The sequence below is a fragment of the Schistocerca serialis genome, chromosome 2 (genome assembly GCF_023864345.2).
Source record: "Schistocerca serialis cubense isolate TAMUIC-IGC-003099 chromosome 2, iqSchSeri2.2, whole genome shotgun sequence".
In the NCBI taxonomy this organism is placed as follows: domain Eukaryota; kingdom Metazoa; phylum Arthropoda; class Insecta; order Orthoptera; family Acrididae; genus Schistocerca; species Schistocerca serialis.
This window is the reverse complement of record NC_064639.1, coordinates 670,459,936-670,487,166: the sequence shown is the minus strand read 5'-3', so window position 1 is coordinate 670,487,166 and position 27,231 is coordinate 670,459,936. Positions and strand designations below refer to the sequence as shown.

The following is a 27,231-nucleotide window of genomic DNA, read 5'->3' as shown; positions in this document are numbered from 1 at the left end:
CTTTTCAGTATTGAAAAGGAGAAAATGGAATAAAACTGGTACTTAGATAAATTAAATTGTAAATATACTTGATGAGCTAAGGAGCTGAAGGCAAACAGTAGAAAACATGGAATAAAACACTCCATGGAAACAGTTAAAATATTTACCCAGGAACAGCTTGTGATCTTGCAATGTTAATCACTCATATATGTCACCTAGACAAATGCATTGGCTCAGTTTCATTATTCTATATATATTATTTTTTTGGTGTTGTGATTTTTTTCCCAGCAGTGCATTTGTAGCAATGAACATTAAGCCTGTTGTGATGGCGTCTAATATTCAACAGAGTACCTAAATATGACTACAAATTCTGTCATTAATGAAAGTCATTTGCATGCACTTCACCACGCAACTGTTAAATAGCTGTGGGTGGCAGCAGTCTGCAACAGTCGAAAGTCGACACGAAGTGTTTCGAAAGGTGACGATTTTTAACAAACAGTACTCTGGAGCAAGCGGCCAACTTATAGCGGCCTTACTGTAGGTTGTCTCTTGGAGGCTCGTAACATACTAATTTATGTAGGTTGCCAGTTAATAATGAGATTGCTACATATACGGCCCCAGGAGCCCCCCGACAATGCCTGTGTTGGCTCTTGAGCACAAGTTTGACGACCACCGCTTTAGTTCATCGGCTGATCGTGACCCCCTGAAACACCGTGTTCCAACTTAGTTGGCGACCGCTGTCGACGTGTTGGGAAAGTTATTTCGAAATTTTTACGTGCTAGACTATTTTTGAAGTGAATATGTATTACAATTCGAATAGCTGTCAGTGTCCAAAAGTCGGGGCATTTGGCATTCCGCGTAAGGCACGGTTTTCACTGAGGCGATACAGTAAGCGATACGATACGCGTCATTCGACACAGCAAAAACCCACATAGGTGGAGTGCATTGAAACTTAGTTGAAGCGGTTTAACTGGTTCACATTGGTACCACAGCGATACAACTCCAATACGATTCTCTGTCGCATCGCCCGGCGCAGTTCTGGTTACTCCACGCAGCTGCTTCATAGGACACACGGGGAGGGAAATTCAGGTCCTCCTATACTCCTCAAATAAATCGTTTTATGTGTGCGGATCAATGCTACATCCGCATCCGTTCTTAGTCTCTCAGCAACACTATAACTTTTCGCAAAAGAATAAAAAAAAACATGTTCTTTGGATTCTCACGTGTTCTTCATTGTGCAGTCTTTCTCATTCGATTTTGAGGAAACTAATCAGAAAAAAATATTTAGGTTTTTTTACACCTTATAGTCTGATATCACAACTCGATAGTGAACTCTGTTTTCGGGCCGGCCGGTGTGGCCGAGCTGTTCTAGGCGCTGCAATCTGGAACCGCGCGACTGCTACGGTCGCAGGTTCGAAAACTGCCTCGAGCATAAATGTGTGTGATGTTCTTAGGTTAGTTAGGTTTAAGTAGTTCTAAGTTCTAGGGGACTGATGACCTCAGATGTTGAGTCTCATAGTGCTCACAGCCATTTGGACCATTTGTTTCTCCTGCGAAACTTGCAGAACTAGCACTGCTGAAAGAAAGGATATTGCGGAGACATGGGTCAGCCACAGCCTGGGGGATGTTTCCAGAATGAGATTTTCACTCTGCAGCGGAGAGTGCGCTGATATGAAACTTCCTGGCAGATTAAAACTGTGTACCGGACTGAGACTCGAACTCCGGACCTTTGCCTTTCGCGGGCAAGTGCTCTACCAACTGAGCTACCCAAGCACGACTCACGCCCCTTTCTTTCAGTAGTGCTAGTTGTGCAAGTTTAGCAGGAGAGCTTCTGTAAAGTTTGGAAGGTAGGAGACGAGGTGCTGCCAGAAGTAAAGCTGTGAGGACGGGGCGTGAGTCGTGCTTGGGTAGCTCAGTTGGTAGAGCACTTGCCCGCGAAAGGCAAAGGTCCCGAGTTCGAGTCTCGGTCCGGCACACAGTTTTAATTTGCCAGGGTTTCAAATTTCTTCTTGTTCGTGACAAGCGCAAGGCCTCGTACAAGTAAGCGCACCCGAGAGGAAATCACAAACCTTCATTGGACTGATCTTCCTCATCGACACTTCAGCCCTGACCTCGCATCTTCCGACTTCCATCAGTTTGGCCCGATGAAGGATGCACTCCGCGGGAAGTGGTACGTGGCTGACGGGGTGGTTATTGATTCTGCAATACGTTGGCTCCGACGTCGACCAATACAGTGGGAACGTGCGAGCATACAGCTCTCCCAGAAAAATGGCGTAAGGCCGTCGTATTGGACGGAGATTATGTTAAAAAAAGTAGGGTTTTGTAGCCAAAATAGTGGGGAATAATATGGGATATTAGAATCCGGAATAAAATCTACTTGCTCTCAGAAAAAAAGTGTTGCATTATTTATTGAAAGCCCCTCGTAGGGTGGAATCTACCTCATTCACGGTGGTACTGTGTGGTTCTCTGGAGCGAAGGCCAGGAGCATCGCAGAAATAAAGATACCAGCTCTCGCTGCACGCACACTCTAGGTTCCGGGCTTTGAACAGAGCTCGCATGTAGAAGAATAGCAGGCGTGTATTGCAGCCACCGCCCAGCTCTGTGTGATAGACGATTGCCGCATCGCTGGGCGCGAAGAGATGACGGCGGCGGCGTGTCGCGCGACGCCACGGGGTTCAAGGCCGGCCGGGCCGGGTAGCGGTAGCAGGACGAACAATGGCGCATTTCGCGGCGCACGCACCGCCCGCGGCCCGACAATCGCCATTGTGCGTGCGCGCCGCCGCGGCCACGTGCCGCGCTGACGTCACGGGCACGCCGCACGCGCCGCTCTTGTAAAGTCTCCCGCTGGAGGTCCGCAGCTTCCGGCGCCGCTGCCTGGGAACCGGCCCAGATACCGCTCCACTGGCTGCATACCCGTAAACGGTTGTGGCCGGTAAACTGCTGCCAGTGAAATTTGTGCCCAGAAAAGGGGGAACACTGGTCCGCTAGAGTGAGATTTTCACTCTGCAGCGGAGTGTGCGCTGATATGAAACTTCCTGGCAGATTAAAACTGTGCGCCCGACCGAGACTTGAACTCGGGACCTTTGCTTTCGCGGGCAAGTGCTCTACCATCTGAGCTACCGAAGCACGACTCACGCGCGGTCCTCACAGCTTTACTTCTGCCAGTATCTCGTCTCCTACCTTCCAAACTTCACAGACGCTCTCCTGCTTCGGTTGCTCAGATGGTAGAGCACTTGCCCGCGAAGGCAAAGGTCCCGAGTTCGAGTCTCGGTCGGGCACATAGTTTTAATCTGCCAGGAAGTTTCAATGGTTCGCTAATTTCTCTATCCAAACTCCGAAAATTACCCGGCAGGTAGAGGAACGGAGGCCTTATACGTAGGGTTTTACTTTATAATAATTACCGATTAAGAGCACTGGAGGTGCAATAGCAAGATGTGTAACAACCACATCTTTCTACAAACAATCCTGTTGGAGGAACATCCGCAACTGAGCATTATACCAGAGGTTTAAAATACCGTTTTAGTTGTAAAGTTCTTTTATTATCACACGACCAACTTCGGGCTCTTATATGCCCACCTTCAGGTGTCGTAAAAATTGGAAATATGTGGTAAGGACTATGGGACCAAACTGCTGAGGTCATCAGTTCTTAGGCTTACGCACTACTTAATCCAACTTAAACTAACTTACACACCCATGCCCGAGGGAGGACTCGAACCTCCGACGGGGAGAGCCGCGCGAACCGTGACGAGACGGCCTAGACCGCACGGCTACCCTACGCGGCTCAGGTGTCGTAACTTGGTGCTGTGACCCCTGCGCGCCGCGGTGGACGTGTACAAAGCGCGGTGTGCTACCTTCGAGCTTCCGCAGCCGCCTTATCTAGCTCCAGGATTCTTTCCTCAAAGCATTATAAGTTGCAGCGCTATGCATTTGAGGTAACCTGTGGTGTGAGGTACCAATAGCAGATGCTATATTTCTCGTGGGAAAGACCTCCTGAATTGTATCAATGTGATTGGCTAATACTTTCTAAGGCTGCGCGCCAAGCAGCTAACTTTCTTTCATTAATATTTTAATATAAGTGCATTAAACTTGCTTAACATTACCTCTATATAGCAGGCAGGCGCTCTGCGCTCGTAGGTAGCACACCGCACCTTGTACAAGTTCACCGCGGCGTGCTGGATACAGCACCTAGTTACGACACCTGAAGATGGGCGTATAAGAACCCAAAACCGGTCGTGTGGTAATAACAGAACTTTACAACTGAAACTGTATTTTGATCTCAATTTGAAAACTGGAAATATTAAACGTTTTAAGTGCCAGTTCTCACATTTGTCAGCAGAAGCAAAAAACAATGTATCTATTTTTGTACATAACTTACTTGTATTGAAAAAAATGGAGAAGGTATTCTGATAAGACAAAATTATTTTTCTCACCTCATCTACATTTACATCTACCTGATTACTCTGCCATTCGCAATAAAGTTCCTGGCAGAGGATTCAATGTGGATTCAATGAACCACCTTCAAGCTGTCTCTCTACCGTTCTACTCTTGAACGGCACACGGGAAAAACGAGCATTTAAATTTTTCTGTGCGAGCCCTGATTTCTCATCATTGCAAAAAAATAATGAGACAAATTTGAAAATAAATAATTTATTAAGAATGTTGTAGGTACCATACTAGGGAAATGTTCGAAATGTTCAAATGTGTGTGAAATCTTATGGGACTTAACTGCTAAGGTCATCAGTACCTAAGCTTACACACTACTTAACCTAAATTATCCTAAGGACAAACACACACACACCCATGCCCGTGGGAGGACTCGAGCCTCCGCTGGGACCAGCCGCACAGTCCATGACTGCAGCGCCTCAGATCGCTCGGCTAACTAGGGAAATGACTGGTTGTAAGCGCCAATAAGAAAGTTACTGTATAAAATAATAATAACATTATTATTTGAATTCTTGAATAATATTACGAGGGCTGTTCGGCAAGTAAGGTCCGATCAGGCACGAAATGAAAACCACAGAGAACAATTCGGTGAAGGTTTGCACATATGTGTTGGGCAGTATCTGCGTGTGGTACGCCCGTTGATCGGAAGTTGCTCTTTTCAGTTCTGAACGCACAGTGAGCACCTAAAGATGCCTAAAAGTAGTGTTTCCCACCCAGTATGAAGATGGTGAGAGATTTCGCCTGATGTCATGCACCCGACAAAACATAACTGTCATGCGTTTTCTTCTGCATGACAATTCTCGGTCGCACTCCGCAAGCGCAATGAAGATGCTCCTGCAGCGTTTTCCGTGGTAAATCTTTGATCATCCACAATACAGCCCCTAATTGGCTGCCGCTGAGATTCATGTATGCTCACGTGAACCGCTGGCTATGAACACATTTTGGCACACACAACGAGCTGTAAACCAGCGTAGAGATTTAGTGAAAAGCACAGGCCTCTGCCTTCTACGACGAGGGTATTGAAAAGTTGGTACAACGCTACGACAAACGTCTAAGAGTGGCGACTATGTAGAGAAGTAGCTAGAGATAGTAGTTCACTATTGCAAATAAAATACTTTCTGATTTTCGCAGTGGTTTCGAATCCGCGACCGAATAGACTTTACTTTTGGAATACCCCTCGTATTAAACTCCTCTTTGCTACCACAGATTACGTGTTAATGATCCCATTTGTTTTGGGGTGAATTGCAAGCTAGGTACCGTGTTGTTGCTTTCACCGCCCTGAGTGAAATGCTTAGAGTTATGTTAATTTTGACCAACCTGCAGTCTGCAAGATGTAGTCACCTGTGCAAACAGCAGAGAGTAGGTCGAAGATACGTTGTCTTGAGGCTGTAATGAGCTGTTAACGAGGAACTTATATTGCTTAAATTGCTGGTTCGTTCACATTTTAGAGATGCCAGTCATACTTATTCAATCAGAACACGAGAAACTGCAAGTAATAAACTGTCTCTTGAAAACATCACAAATTATTAATATATTTACAAACTTGAACTTGCAACACCAGTAAGTGATGACATGTTACAGATTCCTAAAATCATTCCTGCACAATAGTAAAATCTGACTGACCACACTAAAAACATGTCTGCCGCACCATGACTACACCTTCTGATTAAGTTTTACTGAGTCTGCATGAAATAGAAATGTAATCGACGGCTTCTAGACGCTTCAGTCCGGAACCACGCGGCTGCTACGGTCGCAGGTTCGAATCCTGCCTCGGGCATGAGTTTGTGTGATGTTCTTAGGTTAGTTAGGTTTAAGTGGTTCTAAGTTTTAGGGGACTGATGACCTCAGAAGTAAATTCCCATAGTGCTCAGAGCCATTTGAACCAAGTACAGAAAAACAGCAGTAATGTTTGTAGTTGTAGAACTGTAGACAATAAAAACCATTTCTCACATATTTCACATTTTGGAACTCCAGAGGGGAGCACTGCTTTACACAGAACATGTGTCATCAGATAATGAATGTTTCGAAGTATTGTGTTCATCATTTGACACGCGCAACAAGTGTAGGACCGTACAGCTGAGTGCAGAGAAAACAACAACACCAAAAATGCGTCTTGTGAAAAATCGGCAGTTAGAACGTTTCACATTTTCACTCTTCGTATATTTTATTTTCAGTCTGACGCAATCACAAAATTTTTGCTTCTGATCGGATCTTCAGAAACTACGGTAGTGAATACAAAAACTAATTAGAAACTCTGAATTTAAAAATCGTATCTCTTCTACCTGACAAAGGATACCTTAAAATAAACATTAAAATGAAGTGTGGTTCTTACTTGTGGATCAGCATTATGGTACATGTAATGTACTACAGATGCGTTGTCTTTCTAAATAAAAGGCCAGGAGTACGCACAGATACAGGTAAACAAGCTGTACGCAGCTTCTCCTTCCACTCCTAGCGCTTCATGTGCGCGTCCTGTATACATGACTTCAAAAAAAGGAAGACAATTTTCTTTATAATTCTGCATATCGCAGTCAGTATTTCCAAGCCGATGGTATTTTGAACATTATAAAATTATGTATTAACTAACATAATGGTTCATCAGTCTTCTAATAACCATCCAAGACTGTACGCAAACAGTCTGAGTACATCACTTTACGAGAGTATATTCTGTGTGCAAGTAAATGTTTGCGTGGTTTTCATCTGAGGCGGAACATGGGAACTAGAGAATATTCACCTTGTAGGATTAGGCAAACCGCCTAAAAATCACATCCAGGCTGGCCGGACAACCTCCTCGTCCCGGAAATGGTCGCATTAACAACAGCGGCTACCTGGGCAGGTATTAGCTGCAGTGTATTTTGAAAGGAAAGGGTATCCATTAAAGAATGACTTACGCGATAAAAAAAAAATTCATAACATGATTTTTCATATTAGGAAATGGTATGATAATAAAAAAGGAAAACAAGGATTCAGATGTCAAATCAACTAGACACAGTGAAATATGCGTACGTAGGAGGGCAGATCGTAGCATATTATGTGGGCTCTTGGTGGCGCTCTTCTTCCGGAAGCAGGATGTTTACGTTGCTGTTTATTTGCTTGGCGGTGTAGACACAACTCAGACAAAACGGCACAGTACTTCACTGAAGGCAACAGCCAACTCTGGCAGAAATAAACAACAGTACTTGGCTCAGACGAACAAATGGTTCAAATGGCTCTGAGAACTATGGGACTTAATTTCTGAGGTCACCAGTCCCCTAGAACTTAGAACTACTTAAACCTAACTAACCTAAGGACATCACACACATACATGCCCGAGGCAGGATTCGAACCTGCGACCGTAGCGGTCGCGCACCTTCAGACTGTAGCGCCTAGAACCGCTCGGCCACTCGGGCCGGCTTCAGCCGAACAAGTCAGCATAAATGTTAAACTAGGCAGATTCATTTTGCACATTAAGCAATCTGCCTGGCTCTTGTCTCTTTGCAGCGTTGGTCTTCAGTTCTTCTAAGACTTCGAGTCGCATGCTTTCCAGTACTTCACGCATCATTTCCCTTTACTCTTCAGTGTTACCCATGCTAAGCTTCTCCTTCCTGAAATACCAACTATATACAATGTTGAGCCTCCACTTTGAAGCTCGTTCAAACTAAGAACTTTGCTAACTTTGGTCTTAAGCATTCCTTGGCAGTACGTCGATTGTTGTTTTGAACAACGCCAAATCATTGTCCCATGTACTTTGGTTTTCTTTATGACATTCAGGGTGTCCATAACTAAGTCCCACCTTCGGAACGCTGTAGAAAGAGAACCACTGCTGAGAATGACGTTAAACCTGAATAGTATGTCATTGACACAGGGGAAAACGTCATGGAACAAACACAAAATTTTGAACGAAAATTTTATTAATAGGTGTAAACGTAAATGTGGTCGCCCAGAAATGACAGATGACTCGCAATACGGTGACTATGGTTTGAGTTGCACATTACACCATCCGTACTGTTCGCTGTGCATGACTATACAAGTTCGGCAGTCAACAATTGTGGCAGTTTTATTTGGGTAAGCCCATCTACCACGGTAAGGTCGTACACACATCGGAGGGAAAAAATAGTTTTTAATTGTCCTAGGGCCACAAACCGCATAAAAAGTAAAATGACATCGGTTTATTACTGTCGTGGCCGCGCAGGATTAGCCGAGCGGTCTTAGGCGCTGCAGTCATGGACTGTGCGGCTGGTCCCGGCGGAGGTTCGAGTCCTCCCTCGGGCATGGGTGTGTATGTGTGTGTTTGTCCTTAGGATAATTTAGGTTAAGTAGTGTGTAAGCTTAGGGACTGATGACCTTAGCAGTTAAGTCCCATAAGATTTCATACACTTTTTTTTTTTTTTTTTTACTGTCGTGAGACAGGCACAAGACATGTTCAATATGGTGTCCACCGTTTGCTGTCACAAGTTTAAATCGAGAAACAGCATGTTCCATAACAGATCTGTGAATCTCGGGGGTCACGAGCGGAATGCATTTTATAATGCATTCCTTAAATTCAGTTACGTTGAAACATCCCCATTAAAAAAATTATGAACTACTGTGCTGGTACACCTCTTACGTTATTTGATTTTCAAACAGCTGAGCAAAACTGAACGTACTCAGAGCTCTCTTTACTTATTCTGATCATCACTAAACTGACACACAATATTTTTAACGCAACGCAATCTGACTTTCAATAATCCCTACAAAAGAGTGGCCGTGACTAACATTAAACTATCACTTATCTCACAAAAGTCTTCGTTACTCAAACTACTGGAATACAGCGTGCGCCAATACTGCCAGCTAAATAAAGGAGGCTAACTACTGAAGGCACTAACTACTGATAGGCATAGTTAGCCAATGAAAGATTTTGATAGAGAACGAACAATGTATTTACCTTAATAATGTTCAAACGTCATCATATATATATCAGTTCATGGTATCCAGTATTACAAATTTACTCTTTCTGATGGACACACGTCCAGATCGTCCGTTCTCAAAATTCTGCCATCTCTCTCCCCACATCCACCACTGCTGGCAGCTCACCTCCAACTGCACAATACTACGCGCTGTTCACACCCAACTGCCCAACTCTACAATAGCGGATATTCCAACAATGCCAACCAGCCACAGATTGCACACAGCACAGTCAGTGATTTTCGCACAGAGCGCTACGTGGCGTTACCAACATAAAAACCTAAACGGGCTACTACTTACAACGTTCGTTCAAATGGGTCAAATGGCTCTGAGCACTATGGGAGTTAACTTCTCAAGTCATCAGTCCCCTAGAACTTCGAACTACTTAAACCTAACTAACCTAAGGACATCACACACATCCATGCCCGAGGCAGGATTTGAACCTGGGACCGTAGCAGCAGCGCGGTTCCAGAGTGAAGCGCCTAGAACCTCTCGGCCACCGCGGTCGGCTCCATGCGATCAAGACATTCCAGAGCGAACTTTTGCCTTGCTGGCAGTCAGGAGGAAGCAATTCCTGAACATGGGTGATTTTATATGAATAGCAATTCAGGATGTTCCGTATAATTTTATGAACTGTGCTCGCAGGCATCTCCAACTTTGAGGCAATTCCTCGTGCAATGCATATTTGCACACCACTGCTCCATCCCATTTGCACTGCTCTGGACACATCATCAACAAACGTTGAATTAACTGCTTCTCTACCTCTGCGACAATGCACTTCAAAAGAAGCGGTCTTCTCGGATTTTGTAATTATTTTTTCCAGACCCTTAGCAATGCATTTTTCTATGCCTTTGAGTATCCAAAAGTTCTGCACGGTTATCGGCCCACAGTTAAAAGAGCTTTGCCAGAAGCGCGCGATCCTTTAAAGAGGTAGACATGTTGGGCGCCTCTGACGGAAACTGAGAACAGCCGTGTGCCGCGCCTGTGTTGGTGTTCATATTCTGACGCTTATTTATTAGTAAAATTTTCGGTTTTTTTTTTCAGTGTGACCTTTCCCCCTGCACCAGTAGTAGGCTGTTCAAATTTGCCACCATTCTGAGCAGCGGTTTTCTTTCTACAGCGTTTTGGAACTCGAACTTTATGGCTGGCTCTGAGCACTATGGGACTCAACTGCTGAGGTCATTAGTCCCCTAGAACTTAGAACTAGTTAAACCTAACTAACCTAAGGACATCACAAACATCCATGCCCGAGGCAGGATTCGAACCTGCGACCGTAGCGGTCTTGCGGTTCCAGACTGCAGCGCCTTTAACCGCACGGCCACTTCGGCCGGCTCGAACTTTAATTATGGACATCCTGTGAGAGTTACCTTCATAAAGACCATGTGATATATAGCGGACGGTCTTTGACACTTCCATATCGAACCTGTAAGCACACAAATACGCAAGGAGCACGACCTGGAGACTACGCAATCTGCTGTACATAAAGTTACCCGTTGACTAATAGTCAGCAAAAGAGAGGAACACAATTTCATTGTATTCTGTTCACCGACATTTTTGCTACTAGTTAGTCGCAGTAAGGGGAAATGGTCCGCTACCTTTCGCGTCAGCTCCATTTATGTCGAGAAAGCTCGTATCTTACGCCACGTCGTGACTCGTTTGCGCGAGAGCGGCTGCCGAGCGCCTCTGTGTTCCCGACACGATTTCTCGGGCCAGCGCCGTGTACAGAGAGCGCGCGCAACGGTACATGCCGGTATCTGGAGCCGGCGTCGCTCATTAGGCGTTAATATCGAGCCTGCGCGGCTGCCAAACACGTACCGAGAGAAATGACGGCGGCAGTGTGGGCGCCGTAACGGTACACGGCGGCGGGGTCGAGTCAGTGACTCCTGGTGGGTACCGAGTGGGATGCGGACGAGCCGCGGTGCTCGCCAACACACGGCTGTGCGCTGACTCCGACGGGAAGCGAACACCTAACGCGTTACGATTTCGATTACATTTTTCACGCTTGCTGTAGATACTTGTAGTAATAAATAGTGTGAGATGACTTAAGTCAAGGGATAGCGATATGTACAGATGGCGGTAGCATCGCGTGCACTAGGTGAAAAAGGGCAGTACAGTAGCGGAGCTGTCATTTGTACTCAGGTGATTCATGTGGTAAGGTTTCCGACGTGATTGTGGCCGCACGTCGGAAATAAACAAACTGTGTACGGGGAATGGTAATTGGAGCTAGGCGCATCGTCAGAGAATTAAATATTCTAAGATCCATAGTGTCAAGTCTGCGCCGAGAATGTCAGATTTCAGGCATTAACTCTCACCGCGGACAGCGCAGTGACCGACAGCCTTCACTTAACGACCGAGAGCAACGGCATTTGCGTAGAGTTGTCGGTCATAACAGACAAGCAAAATGCGTGAAATAACCGCAGAAATCAACGTGGGACGTACGAGGATGGTATCTGATAGGACAGTGCGGCGAAATTTGACGTTGATGGGCTACAGGAGCAGACAGCCAACGTGAGTGCCATTGCTAACACCACGACGTCGCCTGCAGCGCCTCTCGTGGGCCCGTGGCCGCAACAGTTGGACCGTACACGACTGGAAAACCGTGTCCTGGTAACATGAGTCCCAATTTCAGTTGGTAACAGCTGATGGTAGAGCTCGACTGTGGCGCAGACCACGCGAAGCCATGGGTCCACTTTGCCAACAAGGCACTGTGAAAGCTGGTGGTGGCTTCATAACGGTGTGGGCTGTGTTTACATGATGTGAACTGGGTCATTTAGTCCAGCTGAACCTATCACTGACTGGAAATGGTTAAGTTCGGCAACCTGGAGACCATTTGCAGCCATTCATGGGCTATATGTTCCCAAACAACGGTGTCATGTCAACGGGCCCCCATTGTTCGTGATTTGTTTGAACAACATTCTGGACAGTTCGAGCGAATGATTTGGCCACCCAGATCACCCGACATCAATCCCATTTATGGGACGTAATCGAGAGGTCAGTTCGTGCACAAAATCTGTAAGTAGGCTGTTTAGGTTTTTATGTTGGCAACGCCACGTAGCGCTCTGTATGAAAATCACTGACTGTGCTGTGTGCAGTCTGTGGCTGATTTGCATTGTTGGAATATTTGCTATTGTAGTGCTGGGCAGTTGGATGTGAACAGAGCGTAGCGTTGCGCAGTTGGAGGTGAGCCGCCAGCAGTGGTGGATGTGGGGACAGAGATGGCAGAGTTTTGAGAGCGGACGATCTGGACGTGTGTCCATCAGAAAGGGTAAATTTGTAATACTGGATACCATGAACTGATATATATATTTGATGACTTTTGAACATTATTAAGGTAAATACATTGTTTGTTCCCTATCAAAATCTTTCATTTGCGAACTATGCCTATCAGTAGTTAGTGTCTTCAGTAGTTAGAATCTTTTATTTAGCCGGCAGTATTGGCGCTCGCTGTATTGCAGTAATTCGAGTAACGAAGGTTTTTGTGAGATAAGTGATTCATGAAAGGTATAGGTTATTGTTAGATAGGCCCATTCTTTTGTAGGGATTATTGAAAGTCAGACTGCATTGCGCTAAAAATATTGTGTGTCAGTTTAGTGTTGATCAGAATAAGTAAAGAGAAAAATGTCTGAGTACGTTCAGTTTTGCTCAGCTGTTTGAAAATCAAATAACGTAAAGGTTTACCAGCACAGTCATTCATAAATTTTTCTAAGGGGACGTTTCATGCACTGGCAACACTTTCACAATTTTCCGGCTGTAGATGCAGCAGAGCTCAGCATTATGCAGGGGACTTCCAACGACTTGCTTAGCCCATCCTACGTCGAGATGCAGCACTAAGCCCGGGAAACGAGGTCCGACCCGATATTAGGAGTATGCCCTGACTGCTGTCACCTCAGTGAATGCTATACAGCACGATGCGCTTCACAAGCCTTTCCGCGAGGTCCCGGATCAAAGTTTAGGAGCCAATCCAATACCATACGAGAGCGCCAACCATCGAACAGTGGCGGTGGAGAAACAGGTTAAGGTATCAGACTAGAAGTCTGACCGCAGCGCACTTAAGTCGTTTCATTTTTACGGTGCCGTACCTCAGTCAGTATAAACTGTACCGGTATAGGGTCACTTGGTCGTCCGACTGTCTGTCTGTTTGTTAAGACCCCTTTTTCTCAGGGAAGGATAGAGGTATCGAGTTGAAATTTGTGTGGCATACTAAGGTCTATGGACCCTTAGCGGAGTGAGAAATTTAAGCTTCTAACGGAACTTAGTCCAATCAAAAGAAAAGATGTGGCCATTTATCTCACGTTATTTGATACTCACAAACTAAATCATCAAAACCTATTTTATGAACTATCTATACACGTACCGGGACTGGCGATCTAGCGGTAGGACGCGAGAATGGAGACCGACAGACCGCGGAATCAAATCTCACCCGGATCACTCTTCGTTTTAACCTAGCCTCCTCTCAGCGATGCGAGGAGCCCCTGAAACAACATGTGGTTCGGATTCCACGTTTACCCTTGGGTCTCACCAATATAAAAAATTACTTTTAAGATTTTCCATAAAATTGACGTTTATAGTCATAGTGAGAAACGAATACGAGAAGAAATTGGCAAAAAGTAAACAATCAATTATCTTGAAGCGATGGTTTCACTTTGGAACATAATTTGAATTTTTTATACAAAATTAACGTTTATTGTCTTAGTGAACAACGAATACAAGAAGAAACTGTTATAAGTAAACAGTCAATTGCTTTAAGTGGATGGTTTCACTGTGGAGCCACTGGGACATACAGTTTTCAACCATCATCATTTCATGAGATAAATTTGAAACTTGTTTCGCATTTTTCCTAGACACTCTTCCACATCTCGAAACTTCGATGATCATAATGCGTAAAACAAATTAAGTCTCTGGTACTGGTGGTTTCAGGCAGGAAACACTAGTACTCAGACGGTTAAATTGTATGTTTCCTTTCCCCAGTTGGGTAACTGCATAACTGCGGTAGATAAGGCACAAGCAAGTTGCAGAAGCAAGTTCGCTAGGACTTGCACAAGGCCATTCATCAACATGAAGTTATTATTGCTATTATCTACACACATAATTAAGTTTGTACGCACCCTCAGCGCGACTCCTACTCGCGCCTGTTTTTTTTTATTTTTTTTTATTTTTCTATTTTTTTTTTTTAATCTGTACCCTGCAAACCACGATTCGGTGTGTGGCGTATGGTAGTTTTGTACCACTATCGCTTCACCCACTTTCTTGTTCCAGTCACCAATGATTCTTTGCAATAACGGCATAAGAGGTTTAAAATGAAGGAATTGTTTCTTTTTGGTATGTCTTTTTAGCACAATTTTTATACCTATGCCATTTTTCAAATTATTGTAATTACATTCAAGTAGAATTAGAAACCTCTGTATCCTACAACTAGTTACTTCCGCGCACTTTAATCAGTTAATTTAGAGGCAACAAGGGTATAACTTTCTTTTTAAAATTCGCAATCAAAATGATGTATGTGCATAAGTCAATAAAAGCGTTCTCTTGCTGTAAGTAGTTTGCTGGCAGCACATAAACGTAGGAGTCGAATGTTTTCTTCCTGTCTGATTTCGCCAACAGATTTATGTTCTTTAGTTATCGCCTTCTAGGAGAACTGAGCCAAGATGTCTTCCTTACATCTAACATGTCTGGTAAATAAACTTGAGGATTTAAATGGAAGAGCGCCGTAACCAATTCCCATCATGCGACGGAATCGAAATCCTGAAAATTCCGCGTAGTCTGCAGTGCTCATTTGATATTTTTACCCTACAGTTTTATAAAATTCCAATAATCGGATCTGCAAGAAGCCAAAATAGGTTCATTTTGTCAGAAACTCAGCAGAAAACAAATTGGAAACTTAAACGGAACGTTGTTTATGCATCAGATCCTATACATCCAGAAAAACTTTTCTCAGTTCTTCGTAAAAGTGACGTTCCTACGTAGCGGCTGTTCACCTTGGAAATGACAGTGCGGCGATATATTTTTGTCGCTATAAATCAAAGTAATAAATTGGCTCTCGACGTTTCGAGGATTTTCATTACTGGGGCGTCTCTTCCTTCAGGACGGCACGTCTTTCCCCATCCCTCCACGTCGGGGAATCACATTTTTTCCTCCTCTTCCGCCTCCTCCCTAGCTGCGACCGTGGCAGCCCTGCATTCGCCGCTGCCGGGGGAATACCCGGGCTGGTGGGTTGGGAGGAGTTTATTGCCGCGAGGTTGGCGGCACGCCCAATTACCTGGCTTGATGGGAAGCGCGCGTCACCGCACACCGCCGATACGTCAGCCACGGCCGCCAACTTTACGCTGCCCCCCGCGAATTACTGCGGCTTCGGCGTTTCCCTCACGCTCATCCGCTTACCGCCGCGATATACTGTTTTATGCGACACGTGATCCGGAGTACCGAGACGTGCCCGGTGTCGATAAAACCGCCGCAAGGCTTCCAGGAAAGTCTGCTTTTTACGTCTACGCTCTGTGAGTGGCAGCTGCCGTGATGGTAATGGCGTGCGAGCTAACAGCCCCAAGCGGATTAGTCTTCGCGCGCTAATTTCCTGTCGCGCCGTTCAGCTGGTAATGAAACTTGATTTCAGGAATAGGTTTTATTTCAGCGAGTTGACTGTCCACCACACCGATGTGATGTCGACTGCAGTATGCTTGGTGTCGGTAACTCTCTCTGTGTTGTATTCCGCAAACCCACATAAATGGTGTACACCTAATGTGCCAGTATTTTATAGCTCTCTCATAATATGTTCACGCTTCTGTGCAATGGAAGCCAGTTTCTTGCCGTGGCGTTTGGTGAAATTACGCTGGGACATTTTACGTTATATCTTGACACACCTCGGAGGCCACTTATGTGACCTGTGAGAGTTATATATTGTCTGATCAATCCTAATTGACATAGTTTGTGCTTTAGATAACGTTTGTTGACCGGCGCTGTTTGCAAGACTTAAGGAGATGAATATCCTGCTGGCTCTGTACAACAGCCTTAGAGATTATTGTAAAAGTGGGATGGTGGAATGGAAGACTGATCGCCAAAAGGTTATAAATAGGTTAACAAGGGGTTGTCCGCAAGGCTCCGTATGAGAACCGATTTTCTGGGACATAGCCATAGAAGCACTACTGCACTAGGAGACAACGACATTGCAAACTGGGTGGTTGCGTACCGAGATGGCCTTATGGTCGTGGTATCTGCAAACTCCAGGTCCCAGTTAGAGAGCAGAGCCACGTGGCTGCTCACGTTCATCAGTGAATGGTGCACGACCAACAAACACACAATAACAACTAGCAAAATTGTTATTAACTTCTAAGAGGCTCACTGAAAATAAATCCAGTTGTGAAGTCAAACAACACATTTGTAAAAAGGAAAGCTATGACAAGATACCTCGGTATTTATATTGACGAACGTTTAGAATTTAACGAACATACCAGACTAACAACTAACAAAGCGACGAAACCCATACATCAACTTAAAAGACGAAACGTTATAAGAAACAGACTACGCCTGCAGACAATGAGGGCTTATCATACAGCACTTTTTGAGTCAATAACTAGTTTCTTGGCTAGTGCTTCGGCACATCGACTATGCTTAGGTACGCTTGAAAACAAGAGGAGTTTTATACTCAGAATCTCGGGGGCTTTCGGTACAACCTCGACTGAGGCATTGTGTGCAGTACTGGAAGTTTTCCCTATAGATAGTATAATTCGCCACAGAGCAGTGGCATACTGGCGGAACAGGGTAGGACGCGACAACACATGAGAAATAACTGGGCAAGACATAACCGATGAAACGGAAAGTTTAAGTACAAAAACAGACTTACACTTGGGCCTGAGGTGAGAATGGCACACCTGAACAGACAGTGCTTATCTGCGATGCCCTAGGACACATAAGACCGAGTTTAGGGAACCAGGACATAGGACAGCTAATACGCAGGCAAGATGACAGGAATTCTATAAACGTCGCAGATGAAGAATCGCAAGCAGTACATGCCGCATACAAGCAGGAGAGACCATACGCTAGAATAAGACGGGCTCCACAAATGACAGATCAACAGTGCATAGTAAACGGCCCAGATGCAAACTCACACGCTGAATCGGATGATATATCACACACAGGAAGTGAAGACGAGAGAAACATACAAACACAGCAAAAGTAAACTGAGGTTCTACGACATTAAATCGAATCAACCATAAAATGTAACTCTCTATGTAGTTCGTTGTTATACCACTTACAGCATGTAACAGTATCTGAAGATATCACATTTCTTCTTCTTTCACTACACCATGTGTGACTGGTTCGAAGTTGTATTGAGCCCTCGCACCTGGTGCAATGACTATGACATTTTAAATTAACTCCCCAATCTCCATTGTTACCAAAAGCTCTGAAACACATTGTAACCCCTTCATTTGTTGAAACCTAATTAATTAATACATTATTAATTAAGTATTACTACACCCAAGGGAACATGTGACAGATGTAACCATATACATGCGAGGGTGGTTTGAAAAGTTCTCGGAATCTCCACGAGAGGCCAGCGCTAGCGCACCGAGTTGTTCACGTGACATTCATTGGACTCTCGCCTGTCAACACGTGCCACGTCTGTGCTCTTGAAAGAGAGCTTGGCGGTGACGCGGGTATGTTGTTATTCCCGCGTAGTGATTTGCGAAGATGGAAAAAATCGAGATTCGAGCAGCGATTAAGTACTTCGTAAAGAAAGGTATGAAAGCAAAGGACATTCATGCCGATATACAAAATACACTGGGGGACTCCGCTCCTTCATATTCAACTGTTGCCGAATGGACAAAGGAATTGAAATTTGGTCGGGAGAGCTTAGATGATGATCCGCGCAGTGGTCGGCCAAGATGTGTCACTACTCCAGAAATCATTGCAAAAGTGCCGATTTTTCAATCGTGCATGGAATTGCTCACGCATGCCACATGTCATCTAAAGGGTATATCACATTTTAACTGAAGAATTAGAATGAAAAAAATTATCTGCAAGATGGGTGCCGCGACTCTTGACACGCGCCCGCACACATGTGACGTCGCCAAGGCAAAATTACACGAACTAAGGTATGAATTGTTGCCACCCCCGCCTTATTCACCTGATATGGCTCCGTCAGACTTCCATCTCTTCCTAAAACTGAAAGTTTTTCTTGGTGAACGATGGTTCACTTCAAGCGAAGAATTGATAGCCGGAGTTTACAACTATTTTGCAGGGCTGGAGGAAACTCATTTTAGAGATGGGATCAAGGCACTGGAACATCGTTGGACCAAGCGCATTAATCTACAAGGAAACTACATTGAAAAATAACAAAAGTTTCAGTGATGTAAGTACTTTATTTCTACTGCGTTCCGAGAAGTTTCAAACCACCCTCGTTGAAGGTATAAATCACATCACATCACATCTAAATCAAACTGCCATTTCTTGTTTCTTCCATCAAACACACTTCAAGTTTAATTTAAAATACATCCACAGCCTGTTACATACTTTATTTATTATCATTATTAAGTTACCAATAAGTTTAAATAACATTGCAAATATACATCTGTACCTCTTTACATATTTTTATTTGTTTCTTTATTTTATTCTTTTGTGAAATTCACAAAAAATGGACGAGTAACAAAACTGAAATAGTATGGTATAACACGTAAAATCACACGGTGTACGACCTGTTATGCAACAACAGATAGCTCGCAGCACGTGCTTGCAACTAACAAACTCAGAATAATTACCCTTTTCTGAAGTGCTGTTTCTTAATACAATCATATCAAAAACCAAATGTCATCCACAGGTTATATATCCTGGACTGTCTGAAATAGAAAATTCTGTACAGCATATCTGCCATCCAAGCAGATCACTCCACCATTATACAACACCCTCTCTTCACAACGGCACGACTGAACAAGGCTGCGACTAAACTCGACTCTTTCCTACTAGCTTGCCCGCGTTTTTCTCAATAACCCAATCTCTGTAAACAAGAGACTGTGTATCGCACATAAATGTGATTTAATATCGTTTCATTTAATACATAAACCTTTCACACGGGCGTTTGGAGACTGTGTGAGTTTAAAAACTGGCGTATGAGCCGCTCCGGTGCAGTAGCGACACGAGAAACAGCTTTTGAAGCGAGACTTGGAGGCGGTCGTTGAGAGAGAGCCGCCGACTGCCAGCGACGCGGTCCTGGGAGAGCAGGCAAATCAAATTACGTCGCGCCTAAAAGCCATTTGCCACTCTTCGCTCGAGGGGAATCTGTGCCCGAGGGATCGAGAAAAGCGCGCCTTCAGAAAAGCCGACAGCCCACATCGCGGCCGTTACTGCGACACAGGCCGCTAATGCCGTTCGCTGACGCGTTGCTGCCTCTCGCTTGTACACTAGAGATCCCACAGTCATCTCGTGTCCCGCGGTTTCACACCACCTTCCGCCATTTCTGCCCAGCTAACGTACTTTCCTGTCCAAAATGAGAGTTCTTCAATGGTGAAACCTAATAAATAGTTACCGGGATAATCTGCTAGGTAGGCTGATACAGAAGGGCACTGAGAAATGGGTACCCGGTGGAAAGGGTGAACTCAACACAGCTATGTTGCAGTACAATGGCGCCGTCTCACAAAAAATAGCTTATTTTATGAAGCCGCTTAACGTGAGAGTTTCCTCTGAACCAAAAAGTTGTTGGGACGGAAAGTGCATCACTATATGAAGAATATATCCAACCACTGCGACAGATTAGGCGTGTCCCAGATAAAGTGCACATCATATGATACCAAATATATTGGACAGATGCGGTGAACCATGAAGATCTCTTAAAACTGGACAAGACCTGTAGATCAGCGCTAGAAACCCGTGTTCGTGATAATGGACATCCACCGACTGAATTAGCTGAAGCTATTGAAGTCCACTGTGCAGTCACATTAATCTGACCACCTGTCAAAAGCCTGAGTGCAGTGCGGATCGCTGCGAGCTGTGCAAGAAGAAAAATGGTTCAAATGGCTCTGAGAACTATGGGACTTAACATCTGAGGTCATCAGTCCCCTAGAACTTAGAACTACTTAAACCTAACTAACCTAAGGACAGCGCAAAAATTCCGAATACTTCCTGATAATTTAAATTCTGTAATATGTTGTTGAAGAATATCTTTTAATAACTATTTTGGGGCGGCTCTATTGAGAGTCTTTAACTACATGCGGCGTCTGTGTATGTCTGTATGTGTGTATGAGAGAGAGAGAGAGAGCGAGAGAGAGAGAGACAGAGACAGAGACAATAACAGGCTGGCTGAGCACATGTGCGGGTGTGAAACTCATGTGCCGTTAGACACGCTCGCTTGGCCCTGGCAGCCGCGTCTGCAGACACGGGATATTACGTGCGGCTGCTGCTGCTGCTGCTGCTGGCCCTTCACGGTTTGCGGAGCCGAGATGGCGGCGCTACGTCGCAGGGTTAAGCGCGCGTGTCCCACTGGCGCCAGTGTGTCATTGTAACGGCAGTGTGTTGTTGTTGTTGCAGGTGGCGCCATGGCCCGCGCGGGCATGGCTCGGTGGCGGGCCAAGAACAGCTCCGGACCTGCTGAGTGAGTACACTTTCGCTTGCCTTCACTTTTTTTTTAATTTTCTCTTAGCGGTACAGAGACTATACTATAGTTCAATTCTTTTATCTTGGCGGTTCGCGCATGCCCGCCCAGATGCGGGAAATTGCTGCGTTGCCAGTTGTACGCGCCAAGAGAAGCAGCGCCATACTATAGTTCGCAAACTTACATTTAGGGGGGGAGCGTGCAGTTTATGAAGTAAAACCACCACGGCCGCATTAACCCTTTTCGCTGCTACACAGACATGCTCCCCGCATTCCGCGATGTGCGCGATTTTGCCATCATTGCACTGCTCGTCTGTGCAGACACATGGTGTTTCGACTGCTTTGACACACTTTATCATTCGATTTCACAAAAACTATTTGGCCCAAAAATTTGATTTTTACACATCTTCTTGACTGATTCCTTCCCCCCATAAATGACTTAATTTTGTTTCGATGTTAAATGCAGTTATTGTGCAGCATTAGATGTAGTAAACCATTGCACGAAATTTTGAAGAGTTTGCAGGGGTAAAAGTCCATAGCGTATACTTTCCGTATGGTCGTTTTTAGATGCCACTACAAATTTCAAAAAATTACATTCAAACGAATAAAATTCATGAAGTAAGACACTTCGATATTATTTTTAAAATAAAGAAAATACGAGTATTAAGCACCGATCAAGGTTTAAACTCAGAACCTTTCGCCTAGCAGCCATACCGTTTAACCATTACGCTAATGCAGCTCATCGTTCAATATATCTCCCGGACGACTTTAAAATATCACGCAAAATACCGACAAACACTGTTGGTATGATTATGAATTACTCACGTTTCGTCGAAGTACAATAGGAAATAAACAATTACCGCTGTTCTTTATTGCGAGAAAGCGGTTAGTGAGAATGATGCAAACACCTTTCGTTGCTATCGCCTGAATTAGGAGGCTTATTGCTTGTTTGGTTTAATTAATTAATAGAATATGAAGTAATTGGTATAAAGAATGCTTTTTCCAAACTTTCTATAAAAGAAAGTCTGCTTTCAAGACATTGCTTTTGTTCAATTACTTTATTTATGACTGAACGTTTCTAAAACTGAAGCCACTCGTCCGTGCTCTGCACTGCAGTCGAGTTCTGGCAATGTCGTTCTCTGTTCATTGGCTGACTGTGTTTTGTGACGTCAGATGCGCAGAACGAACCTAAACTCGGCCGCCGTCGTAAATGACGCCCACTTTAGCAGTAAAAGATTCATTTGTCTTAGAAAAGATGGAAGTTTCCAATTCGAAATGAGTAACACAGATAACATGCTAAACAACAGAATGTTTAGTAGAAAAGCAGATAAAGTAGCCTAAAAGCGAATCTCAATGTTTTCCTCGCCTTTTCTATACCGTTGCTCAAATGTGTAACATTTCGATGACAATTTAGTTCTTAAATTCAACAACACAATAAAAGTTCAAAATAAGTAATACAAACAAATTATAGTTAATTAGATATAAATTAAACAGAAAACAATTCATTCATAAAACGAAATAAAAAAATGATCGGACTTAGTTACTACTCTAGTTTTCTCTTGAGTGGAATTTTTTGATACCCTTCAATTTGCGGATATCTCGTTATGTCCAGAATTTTGATTGCACAGAGTGGGACACACTTCTGCATTTGCAAAGCATGTACATTTTCCGCAAATATTATCATTACATAGCATTGTCTGTATTCCTGCGTACGAACAGCCCGCCAATTAGCCCGTAGTTTGGTAGGTCTAAATTTAGCTCAACTCTGTGCATGTTTTATCCAGGGTGGTCAGAAACAGTCTGAAAAGGGTGTTCAGGGGAGTTGTGCTGAGAAATAATTGTTAACCCTTTCCTGCCCAAACTTTGAAAAACTGTACCAAAGATTTTAATGTTTTGGGATAATACTACCAAAGCAGCTAAAAACAGGTAATTGCCTTGTAAGACACATATTTGTTTTAATTTATGTACAAAGTGCAGGAGGGAGTTTTGAATCGCGCCAGGAAACATTCATCGTATCCATTTGGGTTGTTTACTTGTTGCAGTAGTTATACCCGTCTACATTACCCAAAATAATACCAGACCAGATTACGAGCGTCAAGACACACAATAACGCCCCTTCATGCCAGCAAAGTACGTAAATTCTTATGACGAAATGAACAACTCAGCAGTACAACACACTCATTTTTTTCTGTCCTCTTTGGTTATAGATATGAACTGTCACATCGAATGAGTTTCCTGTGATTCGGCACAAGTACACAGACATTTGGAGAGGATGGCACATCATGAATTCGACTCCACGCTGTCTTATGACCGCAGAGAGTGGAAGGGACATTGAAGCCGCGTCATGTAAGAAGGGAGAAAAGAATTGTTGTGGTTAGCATTGAACTCAGCCAATCGGGTCGTCACGTGCGCAGATTCAAGCAGTCTATCAGGGGTGGTGTCGCCATACGTGTTCTTCGTTTGACTTTCAATTTATCACTTCCGGAAAAGGTACATTTTAACGGGTAATGAGCACATAAAGTGCTAACTCACGGACTCGCAGATGTCTGTGCCTCACCGCATTTTAACGCGTGCAAGTGCATGAATCTGCGCTCACAACGACCTGGCTGGTTAACTTCAATGATAAATAACTCGGAAACAACGCAGTGTATCGATTTTTTTCACAACACGTATTTCTCAGCACAATCTCCCCTCCAACACCTTTACAAGCTTTCCATACTGTTTATGACCACCATATTATTATATTTTTGTGTGCTACTTATGTACGTTACATTTATTATTCTAAATGCCATTAAACCTACGGTCATTATCTGACTCGACAAAAACTTGAGTCATCACAATCCTTTGCAGTTAAATATGTAACCCACTAATGTATTTATATTCCGAAAATAGTGTTTATAACTTGTATTCATGCATCTTTAACTGGTCATGGTCACTCACGTGACGTCACAGCACAACACTGACTCCTTCCCTATCAGCACCTCTCCCTCTCCCTCCCTCCCTCCCTCCCTCCCTCACTCCCTCACCTCTCCCCGCACTGTCAACATACCTCGCACCTAAGCCTGTGTCATAGTCGTTAATATCTTGTGAACGTTCCTAGGCATGTCATTTGTTACAAAGTTCAGCACACAGCGACACCGTTTACACCAGGCTGTTATTTGAAATTAGTCTTGTATTAACTTTAATAGCTAGTTCGGAGTGTGTGGCAATTCCCAAGAGCACGGTCCATGTTGATACATCATTCTCGTCAGTTGCATGAAACAGAAGTTACTTACCATGCACAATTATAGTCTGTCGGTAAACTCATGAACAAGCAGCCGAGTTCTCCCACTCTGCCTACCCAGATGCGTCACAAAGTGGTTCTACGGGTTGTACAGGTTGTTGCGCAAAGTTATATCGGCCCTTCCGTGGGGTCGCTTTAAATCAATTGCAACGCAGTATGCAGATAGGTCCGAGCAGCATCCATTTTTAGGTGTATGAGGTAACATTATACCTAATACAGAAGACAATCGCCTTCTTCTGAAACTCACCTTCATAGAGTAAAATGCGTTAACGTGGGAATATAAGTCGTAAATCAGGATTCATACATCTTCTACAAAATCGGAACAGAATGCGTGTTCATCTGAATGTGTGGTCGTTTACTATCTTCCCCTAAACTGGTGCATATATTCCAGCAGGATTTTCAGCACAATATAGCGCAGTTATTCCCTAGAGTTAAAGGCTTATTCCTTCGTTTTGTTTCCTCTAAGAGATAAAACCTTCTTTGACGGGCTGAGTTGAAGCGCAACTATTCTTAGTACAAGAGGAGTGTTCAAAAAGTAACGGGGAAATGGTCATTTCGCGTGTTGTATTAGACCTATTCACATGGCTTTTTTGTCATTGTGTTGGTAAGCACGCCTGAAAAATGTGTGTACAATGTTATGCGTGTATGATATTTAGTCGATTGTCAGCTGTCAAAAAAGTAACATGTTTTGATAGTAGCGGCGATTATTTACATTGTATAAAAATCTTTATATAAGAGGGGAGTTAAGTGCATCGAACTTTTATAAATGTTATATAACTTCTGTGAGGCTCTTATGACTGAAAAAAGGGTTTACGACTGACAGAAGCATTTCGAAGAAGGTCGTAAAGGCGTTCTAGATGAGGAGTGCCCTAGATAACCAGCACATCGATCGATGAAATCGTCGAAAAAGTGCAAGAACTGACTATGAGCTATCGCCAAATCACAATCAGAGTTGTCGCTGATGATGTTGCCTTATCAACTGGCTCACGCCATGAAATTATTTTTCGTGTTTCGGCTAAATTTGTTCCAAAATTGTTGAATTTTGAAACGAAAGCAGCAAGTTGCTCAGGAGTCGCTAGATGAAGACAAAAACGATACGGACCTACTGAAACGAGTCACAACAGGTGAAGAAAAAAGAGCTGACTAATATAGTGTTGAAACTGAGGCCTAGTCGTCCCAGAGGAGGCATTCTGCATCGCCAAAACCGAAAACAGTTTCACAATTGCGCTCAAATGGAAGGGTTACGCTCTGTGTGTTCTTCGATTTGAACAGTGTACTGCTCCATGAGTTCTTGTCAAGAGGTAAAACGATACACACAAGTTTCGTCGACATAAAAGAACTTCCTGCCTTCCTGTCTTCGTCTCCGTCAGTCGATTACATCAATTGTCTCCTCCAGAATCTTTCCTTCACTTACAGATATCTTCCAGAAATAACGCATTTCACGCAGTTTCTTGTGCAAAACATGTTTCTGCTCAGGCAAACTGGTTTTTTATTTTACAGCAATCAATAACTTGCTTAATGTCGGCATTATTTTTGAATTTATGTGGTAGTCATCCACCGTTTGTCGAAATACCTACTTTGTAAAGTTTTCCACGACCATGAGTTTCCTTCCAAAATTTTAGCGATCTTTCTTGGCTATTCCACTAAACAATGTTCATTATTTTGGCGTTCTTCTCTAAATCCTCCTATTGTATCACTTCTGGGTTTTGTATAAATTGCAGTCATTTGATTCGGACTGGTAAAATTATCCAACAATTCTGTCTGTGTCGATTCTTTAGTATAAGTTATAATTTCGTTAGAGACGACCGAACGCTCTTTACTTCCCAAATATCTCTTCTTCGTATTGTGCACAGTTTCTTGCGATGTAGTACCCTTTTAGATCACTTCTGAAAAACTACGTACGTTACTAAATACACGAACTCAACTGATTGACGCGGATAATTAATATCACTCGAAGAAAATCGACGTATATCAATACGGTGTACTTCACTCTTACACAGGAACCGGCAACTGATTTTTGGTGCGCCTGTAGGGCAGTTGCACGTCTGTTCCGGTAAAGACCACTTCGCCCACCAAGAGCGCCGCGCTCTCAGAAGTTTACCGACAAACAAATAATAATAGCATAATCTTCAGTGTTAAGCAAACTCTCCGAACTAGCTAGTAGTGGTAATAAAGTACTTGTTGTAAGTAACAGCTTGTCGGAAAAAAATGTCGTTCCCTAAGTTCATCGATGCTGTCGCGCCCGCACAGAAGCAGTCATTTCAATAAGGTTAAGGTCTCAATGTTCGTCGTTAATATACGCGGGGTTCAGTATGTAACGCAACACATTTTTTCTGAAAGAATGTTGGTTTTTTTTTCAGGATTCCAGCGCACCATATCATTCCCCACTCTTTTGACTGCAAATTCGTGTTTTTCAACATAAACTCCGTTCAATGCGACGGCCTCACGCCACCTTACTGGGAGGGCCTGTATTCCGGCGTGACACCATACTACTGGTCGACGTCGGAACCATCGTCTTCCGGCATGAATGACGTCACCATCAACCACGTATTGCTTGCGGTGGAGGTCGTCTTGCATTGGACCAAACAGATGAAAATGGGAAGGCGTGAGATCCGGGCTGTAAGGTGGATGAGGAAGAACAGTCCAATGAAGGTTGTGAACACCTCTCGGTTGCACAGACTTGTGTGAGGTCTTGCGTTGTCATGGAGGAGGAGGAATTCGTTTGCACTTTTGTGGCGACTAACAAGCTGAAGTCGTTTCTTAAATTTCTTGAGTGTAGCGCGACACACTTCAGAGTTGATCGTTGCACCATGAGGGAGAACATAAAACAAAATACTCCCTTCAGAGTCCCAGAAGACCGTCGACACGACTTTACCGGGTGGGATGCAGCTTTTAACATTTTCTTCGGAGGAGAGGTAGTGTGGCACCAGTGCATGGTGTGCAGTTTCGGTTCCGGTTGTAACTGGTGAATACGTGTTTGTTCGCCTGGGACGATGTTCGACAAAAGACTGTCAAGATAAGCCTCGCAG

General features: G+C 44.0%; 1 protein-coding gene across 1 annotated transcript in view; it reads left to right on the top strand.

Annotated features, from left to right (window-relative positions):
- Nucleotides 1-27,231, top strand: part of LOC126456318 (uncharacterized) — a 1,428,646-nt gene that overhangs the window by 400,189 nt on the left and 1,001,226 nt on the right. The window contains exon 4 of the mRNA XM_050092069.1: nt 20,857-20,920. Within this exon, the coding sequence (XP_049948026.1) occupies nt 20,865-20,920 (56 nt within the window). The 5' untranslated portion in view covers nt 20,857-20,864. The remainder of the gene's footprint in view (nt 1-20,856; nt 20,921-27,231) is intronic.